The 15,834-nt window shown below is 53.2% G+C and overlaps 2 protein-coding genes and 1 pseudogene across 2 annotated transcripts; all 3 read left to right on the plus strand.

Moving 5' to 3' along the window:
* Positions 1–2,087: 2,087 nt before the first annotated feature.
* LOC136531767 (RNA polymerase sigma factor sigA-like) lies at positions 2,088–10,967 on the plus strand. The gene is made up of 10 exons (XM_066524415.1): positions 2,088–2,541; positions 2,623–3,298; positions 3,641–3,839; positions 3,957–4,049; positions 4,138–4,266; positions 4,465–4,518; positions 4,607–4,678; positions 9,902–9,964; positions 10,241–10,353; positions 10,552–10,967. Exons 2-10 carry the CDS (start codon positions 2,637–2,639, stop codon positions 10,658–10,660), a joined length of 1,494 nt encoding a protein of 497 aa, XP_066380512.1. The 5' UTR covers positions 2,088–2,541; positions 2,623–2,636; the 3' UTR covers positions 10,661–10,967.
* A 2,234-nt stretch (positions 10,968–13,201) lies between these two features.
* On the plus strand, positions 13,202–14,720 carry LOC136531770 (S-type anion channel SLAH2-like; annotated as a pseudogene).
* Positions 14,721–14,777: 57 nt separating this feature from the next.
* LOC136531771 (uncharacterized) lies at positions 14,778–15,278 on the plus strand. Its single transcript, XM_066524416.1, has one exon. The coding sequence runs from the start codon at positions 14,778–14,780 to the stop codon at positions 15,276–15,278; it is 501 nt and encodes a 166-aa protein (XP_066380513.1).
* Positions 15,279–15,834: the final 556 nt, after the last annotated feature.

The following is a 15,834-nucleotide window of genomic DNA, read 5'->3' on the forward strand; positions in this document are numbered from 1 at the left end:
AGCATAAGGGACACCAACCACAAGTACACAACTGTACTTATTAAACTCACAATTTGAAACATATGATGATGGGTTCAGCAACAGAGTAACCAATTCTATTTATGGATTTAAAATAATGACAGCTGGCAAAACAAATACCTGGTCTGTAAATGCGAAAGAGTTCCGTTGTTCCGTTGCAATGGAGGCGACAATTCTCTATCGGTGGTGATCTGCCACTATTTCCTCTTCCCTATGATATATGTGCAGTGATATAGCTCATATGAGAACTTAGCTAAGATACAGTCAATATAATCTATCAATATAATCACACTACCTGAGTTCGTTTGAAGATCGAAAAGAACTGGTAAGAGTAGCATCAGATGGAACTAACTGGTGTATGTGTGTTTCTGTTGGGGGAGGAGGACAAGCAAGTCTTGCTGGACCCCAGAACATTTAAAATCTGCTCTTCCAAGATTCCATCTTCACCAAGAACCTAAATAAGTAAGCAGTTCAAATATAATCGTTAAGGAAAAAATATATAGCAGATCAACACAAAGTCAAAGCATTCGAAACTAACAAAGTGAAATAAAGAAAAGAACCATTGAAACTCAGAGACAATTTCCCACCCAACTGTTGGCGTTGAGGACTTTTATCGAGCAAGTGGTGTGCGCTATTGGCTGGTCAAGCAGCCCGCTTTGCTTACCAGTGACTACCATGGCAAAGTCCGATCCTTGTGTGCTTGCGGCAGCCCTACAACTTAAATTCACTCCTGCTGGCAGCTCTGAACTGCATCACGTTGCTTCATGGTGGCGTCCAGCATGCTGCATCGGCCGCATGGTCACCACCATGGTCCGTGCGGTGGCTGCTGGAAGAGGAAATCTAGGTTCGAGAAAAAACTGACGAATGGATTGGAGATTCTTGAGCGGGCGGGTTTAGACACATACCATGGTGGAAGCGGCGAGGACGGCGCGTCATCCATTGTTTTCCACCGCCTAGGCCGCGAAGGCCTCCACCGATGCGCCGTCATCACGTCGGCGCTGCCGGGACTCCACGATGACGGCCATGTCATCAGGAGCCTCCGCCAGGATCCTCCCTGCCGCGTCCTGGCCCTTGGCGGCGTCGCGGGAGGATAGAACGATGTGGAGGCCATGGGGCACGAGCCGGCGGGCTGCTCCGAAGCCTATCCCGCTTACCAGGGCGTCCAGCTCGTCGCGGGTGAGGCGCGTGTAGGAGGAGAGCTTCACATCGACGTCGCCCTCCAGCTTGCGCGCCTCCCGCCGCAGCTCCTCCCACACGGACTCAGTGGACGAAACTCATCTTGGCCGGCGCCTAGGTCGGTGCCACAGCCTCGTCTGCCGTCACCGTCCAGGCTGGGGCGTCCTCAGATCCGGCCGACGCCGCGTCCTTGGTGGGGTGACGAGATCCTGACGATCGCCGCTGCGGAGGCAACGTACGTGCTGCGGCGAGACGAGGATGGTGCGGAGGCAGGAGATCGAGCGGAGGCGGACTCCGCGTGGAAAGAGCCGCAGATTTCTTGTGCGTCATTTTTTTCTCGCGTCAATATTCCTTTTTCCGCGACGCATGGAGGGGGAGGAGGAATACCATACAAAATATGCTGATCGTTGGATCGTGCGTGAGTAATAAGAGAGAATATTGAAGATAGATCTGGGCGGTTAATTCGGATGTGGTTGGTTCTGTGTGTACAATTTTTAGGGTGCATTTAGGATGGCCATCTCAGCGGGGGACACTTTTCTGGGTGGACCAAGCGAAGAAAACTTGGTGTATTAGTAGGGTAGATACGAAAAATCTGATGATTAATTTCTGTTTCTTGAAAAATACGAGGGAAAAAAAGGGAAACGTCAAGAGCGGCACAGGCCGGCCACCGCTGGTGGGCCATCGGGCGCCCCACGAGTCCACGAAACTAGAATAGAAGGGAAAAAAAGAGGCACGAGAGGAGAAGACGAGGCCCACCAGGCCCCAGGACGAGCGTCGTGAGGTCCGCGTGCCGCGTGGAGGCAGCGCGATCTTTTTGGTGCCGCCCTGGCTGATCTCGTGGCCGAGGCACGACCGCAGCAGCAGCGGCGATCGACGACGAGCCGAGCGGGAAAGCGACGAGGGGCAGCCAGAATATCTGCCGCCCACCAATGGCCTCGCGCCCCCTCGCGCCCCGCACCCTATCCTCTCCTCTCCCTCCCCGGCTCCGAGCAATCTCCCCCCGCCCCCACCTGGCCACCTCCATGCCGCGCGCGGTAACACCTCCGTCAGTGCTCGCCCTGCTCGTAGTAAAACACTAGCGGACCAGCAAGCGCTGAAGCGCCTCTCGCTCTCTCTCTCTCTCCTCGCCTCGTCAGTCCCTCTCTCCCGGTGGGCGTGTGGTGGCCATAGCTTCCCTGACTCCACTTGTCTTCTTTGTTTCCTAGGCTAGTAGCTTCAGTCCAGTTCGTCGCTGCAGTCTCCACCCGCTTGCTACTGCGCGCAATTGTGCTGCCTGCTGTCCTGTGCCGCCGACTCTACGTCATCATTCGCCCTGCTGCCTCCTCCGCCGCCGCCTCGGTCTCGCAGGTACAGTACAACTCCTGCGTTTGCTCGCCCACTTTCGGTAGGTGTGTGCATATACATACGTACTCACGCAGGCGTGCGCAGGTGAAGGGGACGCCATGACCGCCACGCCGGCGGTGATCGGTCTGAGCGCCGGCAACCGCCTGCTCGCCACCTCATTCGGCTCCACCGACCTCGCGCCCCAGGACGCGCACCCGTCGCTGCAGTTCGCGCCCGCCGCGCCCAAGCTCACCGTCGTCGCGCACCGCGCCTCCTCCTCCTCCTCCCCCGCCGGCCACGCGCGCACGCACGCCATCCGGGCGCTCAGGAACCACTCCGCTCCCGCGCTCGCCCCGCCTCTGCCGCTGCCGCCTCCACCCGCGGCGGACCCGGCTCCGGAGCTGGACACGGAGTTCGAGTTCGAGTCCTCGCTCGAGGCCATCGTGCTGCTGCAGCGCTCCATGCTCGAGAAGCAGTGGGAGCTCCCCTTCGAGGACGACATCTCCTCCGCCGAGGACGAGGAGGACGAGGTGGACGAGACGCTTAGCAAGGCCACGGTGGTGGTGGCGCGGTCGGGTGTCTCGGCGCGCCAGCGGCGGATGAGCGGCCGCCGGCGGGGACCTGGCCGGAAGAACGTCACCATCAGCCCGGAGCTGATGCAGAGCCGGAACCGCATCTACCTCCGGGGCACCGTCAGTAAGGACCTCCTCACGCACAAGCAGGTCATCCAGCTCTCCAGGAAGATCAAGGACGGCATCTGGCTTCAGCACCAAAGATCAAAGTAACATTTCAATTCAAAATGCATGCCCATCAATTGCAACGTAATTAGCATTTGAAAGTTGACATCGTATCTCCCAAAACCAGAGTGTTTGCATTGTTAATATAGCTACATATAACAATGAATGAGTCGGAAATTGATACACATAATTGTCACACACATGACACATCACCACTTAAAATGCTCAATAGGCTGAAATGTATGCACACGTTACAACTTTTCATTGTTTTTTTTTAAATTTTCATGTAACATAATTGTGATCAAAGTTGCATGTTGAAGATTGAGTGTATCTAATGGATTCCAATTCCCTAGCTGATTCCCCGTTGTCCCCAATTTTGAGTTCAGGCTGAAGGAGAAACTGGGTAATGAGCCGTCATACAAGCAGCTGGCACAATCACTGCGGATATCAGCTCCTGAACTGCGCGCAAGGATGCGCGAGTCGTTTCTTGCGAGGGAGATGCTGACAATGAGCAACATCCGTTTGGTGATATCCATTGCCCATAAGTATGATAACCTCGGTGTCGAGTTGGCAGACCTTATTCAGGTGATGACATAAGCTCGATCATTTAACTTGTATCTGGATATTCCAGCTGTTTATTTGTTACACTGTAAATTACTGTACCTGAAATGTTGAAATGTAATGTGTCCATTGATGTTGCAGGGTGGTCTGATAGGGCTACTCCGTGGGATCGAAAAGTTTGATGCCTCAAGGGGATTTAGGATTTCCACCTATGTGTATTGGTGGATTCGTCAGGTTAGAGCAGATTTTCTTGTCCTGCAGCAATTTGGACCTAATCAGATCATAGCTGAATTGAGCCTTCCATTCATTTGCTTGTAACCAGGGCGTTTCAAGAGCATTGGCTGATAACTCGAAAACGTTCAGGCTCCCTACTTATTTGCATGAGAGGCTGATAGCAATTCGTGGTGCAAAGTATGCTTTGGAAGATCAAGGAATTGCTCCGACAGTAGAGGTAAGGAGGCTATATTGATGAAGTTTTGGCCACTTCTGTTCCAGCAAACCGCATAGTATTTCAAGATGCAATTTCCCAATTTATTATCTCGATGATATGGCTGATTTTTTAGTTAATTTCCTATTAATTTTAAACCTAAATAGTAAGGAATTTTGAAACATTCTGATGTTCTTTTATGACCTTTCTGGCAATCCTCAGAACATAGCAGAGTCGCTTAATATATCAGAAAAGAAAGTGCACAATGTTACAGAGGTAAAAGAACTTAATCTTCATGGTTGAATTTCTTCTGGTTAATGCCTTTTGACATTTCTGCCATTCTCAAAAGCATTCACATATGCAGGCTGTGAACAAGGTTCTTTCACTGGATCAACAGGCGTTCCCCTCCTTAAACGGCCTACCTGGGGACACACTTGTGAGTTGTGAATGATTGATCGTATTCAATGTATGAGTACAGGGGATTACATATAGGCAGCTAGGGTGGCGTACAAGCCTACCGCATGGGCCTAATCACATTCACTAACATGGGCCTAATTACATCATGCTAACACTCCCCCTCAGTCTAATCGGGAGCATCGCTAACGGTCAGGCTGGACCGAAACTCCTGAAACAAAGAAGTAGGAAGCCCCTTGGTGAAGACGTCGGCGTACTGTGATGTTGTAGGAACATGAGTAACCCGAACGTGACCGAGGGCAACCTTCTCTCGAACAAAGTGGAGATCGATCTCAACGTGCTTCGTCCGCTGATGCTGTACTGGATTGCTGGAGAGATAGACAGCACTGACATTATCGCAATAGACCAGAGTGGCACGGCGAGGAGGGCGCTGAAGCTCAAGGAGCAACTGACGTAGCCAAGTAGCTTCTGCGACGCCATTCGCCACAGCACGGTATTCAGCCTCCGCGCTGGACCGGGAGACTGTGTGCTGTCGCTTGGAAGACCATGACACAAGGTTGTCTCCGAGAAAGACTGCGTAACCGGAAGTCGACCGTCGGGTGTCGGGACAACCAGCCCAATCGGCGTCGGTGTAGACAACGAGCTCTGTGGGGGAAGAGCGGCACATAGTCAATCCAAGTGTCGTAGTGCCCTGCAAGTAGCGCAAGATACGCTTGAGGGCTGAAAGGTGAGGCTCTCGAGGATCATGCATGTAAAGGCAAATCTGCTGGACAGCAAACGCAATATCTGGACGAGTGAAAGTCAAGTACTGTAGAGCTCCTGCTAAACTGCGGTACTGAGTAGCGTCACCAACAGGGGGTCCATCTTCGGATAATTTGGAGTGGAGATCAACAGGCGTGCTGCACGGCTTGCACGCACTCATCCCGGCGCGCTCCAAAATGTCCAAAGTGTACTGCCGTTGGGAGAGAAACATACCCTTAGCAGAACGTGTCACAGAGATGCCCAAAAAATGATGAAGCTGTCCCATGTCGGTCATAGCAAACTCACGCTGAAGTGCCGCAATCACCTGGCGTAGGAACTGGGCAGAAGAGGCAGTGAGAACAATGTCGTCGACGTACAGCAGCAAATATGCGGTGTCAGATCCCCGGCGGTAGATGAACAGTGAGCTGTCGGACTTGGTTTCAACAAAGCCAATGGAGGACAAATATGAAGCAAACCTGTGATGCCATGCACGAGGAGCCTGCTTCAGTCCATAGAGGGATTTGTTGAGGCGACATACCAAACCCGGACCAGAGGAGTCCACGAACCCGGTGGGCTGCACACAATATACTGTCTCGGCGAGGGTGCCGTGTAAGAAGGCATTCTTGACGTCCAACTGATGAATAGGCCAGTCCTGAGAGAGAGCCAAAGAGAGAATAACACGAACTGTCGCTGGCTTGACAACTGGGCTGAAAGTCTCATCATAGTCCAGGCCAGGACGCTGTGTAAATCCCCGAAGAACCCAACGAGCCTTGTACCGATCAAGGGACCCGTCTGCATGCAGTTTGTGCCGAAAAATCCATTTGCCGGTTACCACATTGACGCCAGGAGGGCGAGGAACCAAGCTCCAGGTGTCGTTGGCAATCAAGGCGTCAAATTCAGCCTGCATAGCTGAGCGCCAATTGGGATCTGACAGGGCGTCACGAACGGAGCGCGGGAGCGGCGACACAGGCACAGCGTGGAGGTTGAGACGATCCACGGGCTGTGCAATGCCGGCTTTGCCTCGGGTGCGCATAGAATGCGCGTTGTCGACTGGAGTGACGGAGACCGGTCTCGTGGCCAGTGTGCGGCCCGTGGCCGCGGCGCTACTGGCAGCAACCTGGACGTGACGTACAGGGGCAGCAGCGCCGGCCGGGGACGGACTGGGCGCCAGCGGTCCAGTGGGCGAGCCAGCAGGTGGCCCGGGCAGTTGCGGCCCAGCGACAGGGGAGCCGCGCGCCTGCTGCGCGAGTGGCCCGGTGGCGGGCATTTGCGGCGCTGGGGACGAAGGACCAGCGCGCGGCGACGTGGCTGCGGGTGTACCTGCATGCACGAATTTTGCTCCAGGAAGTGGAGCGGTTAGCTCATCATCATCAATAAGAAAATCCAAGGCGGAGGATGCCATGGGGGTGGTGGACATGTCGGCGAAAGGAAAGAAGGATTCATCAAAGACGACATGTCGGGAGGTGATGATGCGATTCGACTCTAACTCGAGACACCGATAACCTTTGTGCTCCGAGGAGTAGCCGAGGAAAACACATAGGGATGAACGAGGTGCAAGTTTGTGGGGTGCAGTGGATGACATGTTGGGATAGCAGGCACAGCCAAAAACTTTGAGGTGTTCATAAGATGGTTGAGTAGAGTAGAGATGAAAAAATGGGGTGGAGGAGGAGGCGAGCGTTTTGGTGGGGAGCCGGTTGACCAGATATGTGGCGGTGTGAAGTGCCTCAACCCAGTAGACCGGAGGAAGGCTCGCCTGAAATAACAGAGAACGCAAGATGTCGTTAATGGTGCGAATCGAGCGTTCGGCCTTGCCGTTTTGCTGTGACGTGTAGGGGCACGACATGCGGAGTGCAACACCGTGAGAGAGGAAGAACGTGCGGGCCATGGAATTATCGAATTCACGGCCGTTGTCGCACTGGACGCTCTTAATGGGGGTGCCAAACTGCGTGCGTACGTGAGCAAAAAAATTGGCAATGGTGGAAAAAGTGTCAGACTTGAGGCGAAGCGGAAAAGTCCAAATGTAGTGTGAACAATCATCTAAAATGACCAGATAATATTTATACCCAGACACACTGACAATAGGAGATGTCCAAAGATCACAGTGTATTAAATCAAAATTGTTTGTAGCTCGAGAGGTGGAAATACTGAACGGGAGTCTAGTATGGCGACCGAGCTGACAAGCATGACAGAGATGATGGGTGTCATCTTTATTACAGGAAATAGCACTGGAACTAATGAGGCGGGACAATGCTTCACGCCCAAGGTGACCGAGACGACGGTGCCATAAGGAGGTGGGTGCAGCGAGGAGTGCAGTGGCGCTGGTGGCTGGTGAGAAGAACGGGTAGAGGTCGCCAGAGCTATTGCACCTGGCGATCACGTTCCTGGTTTGTAAATCCTTCACAGAAAGACCAAACGGATCAAATTCAATAGAACAATTATTGTCGGTGGTGAAGCGACGAATGGAAATCAAGTTCTTAATGATATGTGGAGAGACCAAAACATTATTAAGAACTAGATTACGATGTGGAAAAGAAAAAGTACGGGATCCGATGGCTGTGACAGGAAGTAAAGCGCCATTGCCCACAATGATAGATGAAGGTGTAGATAAATTGGGCGGGGAGGTCGTGGAGAGTATACCAGCGTCCGCAGACATGTGTGATCCAGCACCAGAGTCGGCGTACCACTCCGCCTGAGCCGGAGGGTTGAGTGCCATCGTGTTGAAGTTCTGCACCAAGGACTCCTGGTTCCAAGCGCCGCCGTGCGTGGGGTTCCAAGGGGCCGAGTGATACGGCGTTCCCTGGAACGTCGGTGTCGAGGGCATGCTGCCCCCGGAGCCGTAGGGGTAGCCAACGCCGGCGCCGTAGAACATGCCGCTGGGACCGCCGCCGTAGGGCCCGAGACCGCCGCTGGGTGTGCCACTGAAGGGGGCACCATACTGAGGGGCGCTGGTGGTGAACGCCGGCGGTGGGGGCGGCTGGCGGCCGTACGGCCACATCTGCAGGGTGCCAGCCCAGGGGTATGCGAAGCCAGGAGGCGCACCACCCAGGCCAGGCTGAGGCGGTGTCTGCTGCTGGTGCTGGTGGCCCGGACCCTGGCCGCGCCCGCCCCTGCCGCGCCGACGGCCGCGCTGACCACCTTGCTGACCACCAGGCTGAGCGCCTTGCTGGTGGCTGGGAGGACGGGCAGGAGCAGAGGGCGCTGCGGCCCCTTGGCGTGGAGCAGCAGGCGCCGGCGGCGTGTTGGCGATGAGGGCCGGAGGCGGAGACGGTGGGCGAGCGTCGATGTCGATCTCCTCAAGTAGCAAATGTGTGCGAGCGTCGGCGAAGGACGGAAACGGGCGATGCATCTTGAGGATAGACACCATGTGGCGGAACTTGCCGTTGAGCCCGCGAAGAAGGGTGAGCACCATCTGGCGGTCACCAATAGGATCACCGAACTCGGCAAGAGATGCAGCCATGGTCTCCAGTTTGCGGCAGTAGTCGGTGACCGTCATGGAGTCTTGACGGAGGTTGCGGAATTGCGTCTCCAGGAGGAGGGCACGTGACTCCTTCTGGCCAAGGAATTCATCCTCGAGATAGCACCACGCCTCACGCGCGCGGCGTTGCCGGATCATGAGCGACTGTTGAAGATCGCTGGAGACGGTGCCGAAGATCCAAGACAGCACGACGCAGTCCACCTGGACCCATACGGGGCGGTCAGGGAGGGCTTCGTCGTCGAGGACGTGCGGTGTCAGGGCATACTTGCCGAGCACAGTGAGAAACATGCCGCGCCACTTGGTGTACGTGCCGGTGGCCTTGTCGAGGATGATAGGGATCAGCGCTTTGACGTTGACGACGGCAGTGGCCTGCGCCCAGACAGCCTCATGGCTGGCCTCGTACTTCTCCAGGGCGTCGGCGCGGAGGCGTGCCTCCTCGGCACGGCGCGCAGCTTCGGCGCGTTCCTCGGCGGCGCGTTCCTCGGCGAGGCGGCGAGCTGCGGCTTCTTTGGCCGCCGCTGCGGCAGTTTCGGAGTCATCTCCCGCCATGGAGACGGCGGGGCGGCCGCGCACGTGAGAGCGCGAGGCGGCGGGAGGCCGCGCACGCGAGATCGCGCAACGAGGGTGGATCAGCGACCGGACCAGGGGTCGGGGCGATCGAGGACGCGGCGAGCAGGTCGGCGACGTTCCGGGCGTGGTGAACGGCGGCCAGGGAACGGCGAGCTGCTCGGCGGCGCGTGCGAGTCAGGGTTGCGGAAGCGGAATTAGCGGATCGTAACCGCTCTTTGATACCATGTGAGTTGTGAATGATTGATCGTATTCAATGTATGAGTACAGGGGATTACATATAGGCAGCTAGGGTGGCGTACAAGCCTACCGCATGGGCCTAATCACATTCACTAACATGGGCCTAATTACATCATGCTAACAACACTCCATAGTGTAAGTAGAGTTCTATGAACCATTCCATCTTTTTGACTTGGGCTATGCTAGAAACTAACATTATTCCTCTTTTCCTCATGTTTTCAGTATATAGAGGATCAAAACGTCGCAAATGATCCATGGCATGGATTTGAGGAAAGGTATCTCAAGGTATGCACACTGATGTTCTTCCAAAGAGAATACTAATGCATACTAATTTCTTGTGACAGAGATATGCCCATTACTATCAAACAGTTGTTATAGCTTCCAATTTGTTGTTTGTTACGATACATGACCCTATCATAGTAATCATTAAGGAATACTTCATTGTTTTGTTGTTTTGGCAACTTTGTCATTTTATTTCTGGCGTACCTAATAGCGAATTAAAGATTCTCCTTCTATGATACTTCCACATCTGTTTTAACATAAATACTCTGTTGATGCCAGGAGGAAGTCAATAATCTTATAAATTCAACTCTCAACGAGCGGGAGAGGAATATTATTCGATTATATCATGGCATAGGAAAACAGTGCCATACATGGGAGGACATCAGCAGACAGTAAGTATTCAGTCTTCTTGTCTGGACTGACAAAGAACAATCTATCTGTGCATATAGCTATACTCATAACCAAGTCTGTTTGAAGTTGGATTGCATGCACAGTCTGCCCATACCTTAAGCACAACCATGAGAATTTGCAGGGATTTTTTTATTTGGATTTTGATGTTCTAATTCTGGCATGGAAATTATATTTTCCAGATTTGGGTTGTCGAGGGAGCGTGTGAGGCAAGTAGGACTCATTGCGATGGAGAAGCTGAAGCATGCTGCAAGGAGGAAACATTTGGATGCATTGCTTGAGGAATATTGAGTGAGATGTTTTTCATTTGAGTCGGTTCCACAAATGCAGTGGTTGTATATACTCGGAAACATAGGGTACATCATCCTTGAAAAGGCTTTACTGCCACTCACTCTGCTGATAACTATACATGTACATTTGTGACAATTAATAGGCATGCATGATTCAGATATCTTTGGCTGCACAATCATCAATGCGACCCAACAAAAAGAGAAGCTGTTTTTTCTTTCTTGGGAAGCTTCATAAATTCTGTAATATATGTAAATGCAATGTATCATTTAGCACCTTAATCAGTAGAGCAACATTTATGTCCTGGATCTGTATTCTTCTCCAGTTACACGAAAGCAAAAATGCTTACAAGATTATGGTGCCTACAAAATTTATATCTGAAATGTGCAATAAAATAAATCCCAGGATAAATTTCTGAATATCCTAAAAAACTTGGTCGACATAATGATATATGGCCGGAGTATGGTCAAGGCAATTCTGCAAGAATATGTACGTGATGCCTCATTTAGGCCTGAATATTTTCTTTCTATCCTGGTTGCAACAAATCAACCAGAAGATTTTGCATGTCTGAAATAGCAATAGTACGGGGGTATTTGCAAATACCTTTGAGAAACTTGAAATCATAGAGCTCAAGAAAAAATCTCTTAAAATTCTAGAAAACTTTTGGTCGACGAGTAGCATGAGTTCTGATCAAGGCAACTCTACAAGAATGTATGCGTGGTGCAGCAATTAAGGAAATGCTTGAAGATGATGATTGATGAGGTCAGCAACCAGAAGCAACTGGATCCTAAGGTTGGGCCTAGTCTTTTTGTAGGTTGCTCTAAAGCAAGGTTGGGCCTTGGGCCTTTGTAACCGCTAATGCCTGAGTTTGGGCTGCCGTGTCTGATAGGCCCTAAGAGCAACACCGAGAGAGTTTTGCTCCGGTAGACCTTTCAGAAAAGTTTGCACGCATCTTAAAGTAATCTAATATTAATTAAAACATTCTCTTAAATAATTAACCCATGGTCTTGTATGGGCCCAGCCCTATCCATACCAGTTCGCAACCCGACCCATGTCACTTGTTCGTTTTTTCGTCCAATCGACGGCAGGGCACAACAGCACGCCGAGAGGCGGCGGCAGCAGGGTTCGGCGGAAGCCGCGCCGCGGCAGGGCTTGCGCTTTCTGCGCGTGAGCGGCGGCCAGCCTGCTGAACGCCACGACATCTACTGCAGTGCAGCGTGCGCCACCGTCAGTCTTGGACGGACAGCGGCGGTCACATTCCGCGGGTTGGGACGGCGCCATTTCGAGCACCCTCTCGAGTCTTGACAGGGGCAGCGGCAGCCAACAAGGCTCTGCTCCATTCCTTGACACTGATAGCAATAGCTCCTGCTACTACTCTAGGAATAATGGTCTAACGAATGAATCGTAGCACTAATTCTCCACATGCTTGCCTCCAGGCTTGATCTCCTCATCATTGTCCGTGGATTAGAATTGCAATTGTCTACCTAGGTTAGGCTTGAAAGTAGGATGGTCTAAATGGTGCTGCGGGCTGCGGCTGCGCTCATCAAGCTGGCAGCCGCCAGGCAGTAGGAGCTCGTCCTGCCCTGCCGCGGCGCTGAGCTGACTTGCCTCCAGTCCACCCGCGCGCTTAACGCTCACGCCATGCCGCCGGCTCTCTGCGTGGCGCACCTGCTGCCGCCGGTTGGAGGAAGAACAAACACGCAAAACAGATCCACAGTAATCGGAGAGGGTGGACATGGCCGGACTCAGTGTGGATATGGATCGGGCCGCCGTGCCCATACAAGACCCATGGGTTAATTGATCAAGAAAGTTTTAATTAATACCAAGTTGCTTTAAGATGCGTGCAGAATTTTTACGAGGTCTACCGGAGCAAAACTCCAAGACAAAGATTCTTGGAGATGCTCTAAGACCGCCGGATATTCTGAAAAAACTTGTTTTGATGTGCTTAGCAATGATTACTGTAATCTGCAAGTCTTGAATATTTTTCTAGCTGGACCCAAACAAATGCTTGCAGCAGAATGGAATCAGAAACCTACATTTTTTATAAGGTATCTGAAGCATGGTCGACGGTTGTACAAGAAACAACTCGCCGCACGCACTTGCAGCTCCCAAGAACACACAGAACAGAGCACACTGTTTCAGGGGAAGTGGGCAAACCACATCTTGTTGAACAGATAATGGAGGATGAGAAGTGGGAGCAAGTTGTTTGGTTTTACCAAGAAGTCATCAGTCTCATAAAAGACAAAGGCTGTCAGCGCTAAACAAATGAGCCGTGTCATCAATCAATCTCATAAAATAAAGAGTAAAATGCATTGTAGGTCCATTAACTTTCGTTGGGGTGTCATATATGTCCATCAACTTTAAAACTGTATTTTTGGGTTCATTAACTTTCGTTTCGTGTCATCTAGGTCCATCAACTTTGAAACTGCATTATTGGTACATCAACTTTTAAAATGGTTCACTACAGGTCCACGCATACATGCATGCACGTCGGCTTCGGGCTCCGGTCTTTGCGTGCGTACAGCAGTGAACCATTTTAAATAAATGTGCGCGGATCACGATCACGCGCGCGTGGCGCCGGCCGACGACGCCCACCACCACCCGGTGGCGGTGGAGGAGCAGCAGGTGCCGGAGGCCGTGCACTCGCCGCGGCTGATCAAGCAGACGCGGTTCCACTCGCAGCCCATCCTGAACCTGCACCCGTCGTCGTCCAAGAACGTCGTCGACGAGGCACGGCGGGGCGACGGCAGCAGCACGCGCGACAAGCGGTTCGACCCGTTCAAGACCTTCTCCGGCCGCCTCGAGCGCCAGCTGTCCAACCTGCGCGGCCGCCCGCAGGAGCCCGTCGACGGCATATCCCCGGACTCGAAGATCTCCGAGGAGGAGACCGACCAGGTCCCCGCCGCCGACCGCTACTTCGACCAGCTCGGGCTCGACACGCTCAGGGTAAGCACTAATCAGCAAGCGCTTTTTTTCCCGTTCATTTTGATAAACAAGTAACACAAGCTTTCGTGTGTTACAGGCCACGGAGGTGCCGGTGCTGCCGAAAGACGAGAAGTGGCCATTCCTGCTGCGGTTCCCCATCAGTGCGTTCGGTATGTGCCTGGGCGTGAGCAGCCAGGCCATCCTGTGGAAGACGCTGGCGTCGGCGCCGCCGACGGCGTTCCTGCACGTGAGCCCCGTGGTGAACCACGTGCTGTGGTACGCGAGTGCGGCGCGAGTTCTACCACCCGGTCCGCGCCAACTTCTTCGCGCCGTGGATCGCGTGCCTGTTCCTGGTGCTGGGCGCGCCGCGGCTGGTGGCGGAGATGCACCACGGCGTGTGGTACGCGGTGATGGCGCCCATATTCTGCCTGGAGCTCAAGATCTACGGGCAGTGGATGTCCGGCGGGCAGCGCCGGCTGTCCAAGGTGGCCAACCCGTCCAACCACCTCTCCATCGTCGGCAACTTCGTGGGCGCTGCTGGGCGCCCACCTCTACATGTCACTGGTACGTCGTACTCCGGTTCGTCGTGACGCATCCACCACGTAGCTAGCACATTTGCGTTCGATGATGATGATGATGATATCCCTCGCATCGCAGGCGGTGCGCATCAACTTCTTCCGGGGTTTCCGCTTCTCGCTGGCGTGGTGGGCGTACACGTTCCCGATGACCGGCGCGTCCGTGGCGACCATCACGTACGCGACGGAGGTGACCAACGTGCTGACCCGGGCGCTCTCCATCGGGCTCGCGGGCATCTCCACCGTCACCGTCGCCGGGCTGCTGGTGACCACGGTGCTCCACGCCTTCGTGCTGAGGGACCTCTTCCCCAACGACGTGTCCATCGCCATCACAAGAAAGAAGCCCAAGTTCAGCAAGATCCTGGAGCATTTTCGCTCGTCCAACTCCGACATGAAGGAGCTCGTCTTCTCCCTCTCCAACTCGAAGACGGTGGCGCAGTCCGACTCCGGCGACACCAAGACCGACCCCGTCCGTGACGACCGCCAAATCCCGAGCCGAGCCGTGACCAGGAGCCGCCCGGTCGCGGTCTCATTCTCATGTATAGCTGCTACATCCCTTAGCTAGCTGTACATAGCGAATCTTTTTTGGGTTCTACTGCATTACGAAGGAGAGGTCGCCGATGAGCAAGTGTGCAAGCACGCATGCATCGATCGGCCTAAAGCTGTTGTTGCAGCAGTTGGTCGGCGTGGTTGGAATGAATGAGCAGACGGCCATCGATGGCAGCAACAACACCACCACCACCACAAGCGGACGGGATCAAGACGAGAAGAACACCGACAAGAGCACGAACGAAACCGGCGGCCAGGTTGACAAGAGCGAAGAGGAGGCGTCCACTGACGACAAGAGCACCGGCGTTCAGGCTGACAACACTGTCCAGGAGGAGGCATCCACCACTGACGATAACAACGCCGGCGGCCAGGCTAACAACAGCACCAAGGAGACACCGACAGAGTCGAAGGAGACCGTTGGCGGCGACGACGGCACGGCCAAGAACCAGAGGAGCTTCGACGACACGAATGGTAGTTTGGACGGCGCACTGCCCGTGAAAGAAGACGGGAATGTCGCTGAGAAGAGCTCCGGGTGGTGGTGGGCGTCGTCGGCCGGCGCCACGCGCGCGTGATCGTGATCCGCGCACATTTATTTAAAATGGTTCACTGTTGTACGCGCGCAAAGACCGGAGGCAGAAGCCGACGTGCATGCATGCATGTGTGGACCTGCAGTGAACCATTTTAAAAGTTTATGGACCAGTTTTAAAGTTGATGGACCTAGATGACATGAAACGAAAGTTAATGGACCAAAAAATGCGGTTTTAAAGTTGATGGACTTAGATGACACCCCAACGAAAATTAATGGACCTCCAGTACATTTTACTCTAAAATAAATCTTATTTGTTATCATTTCTTTCTTTGTCACTATTACATGGGATAGGTGAGGATGGCCGGCAATGGGGAGTTAAAATGTGACTCGGTGAGGAGCATCAAGCATCGGTAGACCATTATTAAAAAATAAGGTGAGGTGAAGCTACCCGCAACCTGATGCAAACAGAGTACTAGACAAAGGTCATGTTCGCTTATGCTGAAATTTAGCTTATATTAATGCTTATGCTAAAATATTGTGAGAAAAAAATATTATTCCATGGCTGAAAAGTAGATAAGCGAACAGGGCTAAAACAGGCA

The sequence above is a fragment of the Miscanthus floridulus genome, unplaced genomic scaffold (assembly GCF_019320115.1).
Source record: "Miscanthus floridulus cultivar M001 unplaced genomic scaffold, ASM1932011v1 fs_434_2, whole genome shotgun sequence".
Classification (NCBI taxonomy): domain Eukaryota; kingdom Viridiplantae; phylum Streptophyta; class Magnoliopsida; order Poales; family Poaceae; genus Miscanthus; species Miscanthus floridulus.

Bases quoted from the DNA above. Each gene is read 5' to 3' on its own strand.
- LOC136531767 (XM_066524415.1), top strand. From the start codon at position 2,637: ATGACCGCCACGCCGGCGGTGATCGGTCTGAGCGCCGGCAACCGCCTG. The intron at 4,050-4,137 runs GTTAGAGCAGAT...GCTTGTAACCAG, and splicing joins TGTATTGGTGGATTCGTCAG to GGCGTTTCAAGAGCATTGGC. The intron at 9,965-10,240 runs GTATGCACACTG...TGTTGATGCCAG, and splicing joins TTGAGGAAAGGTATCTCAAG to GAGGAAGTCAATAATCTTAT.
- LOC136531771 (XM_066524416.1), top strand. From the start codon at position 14,778: ATGAGCAAGTGTGCAAGCACGCATGCATCGATCGGCCTAAAGCTGTTG.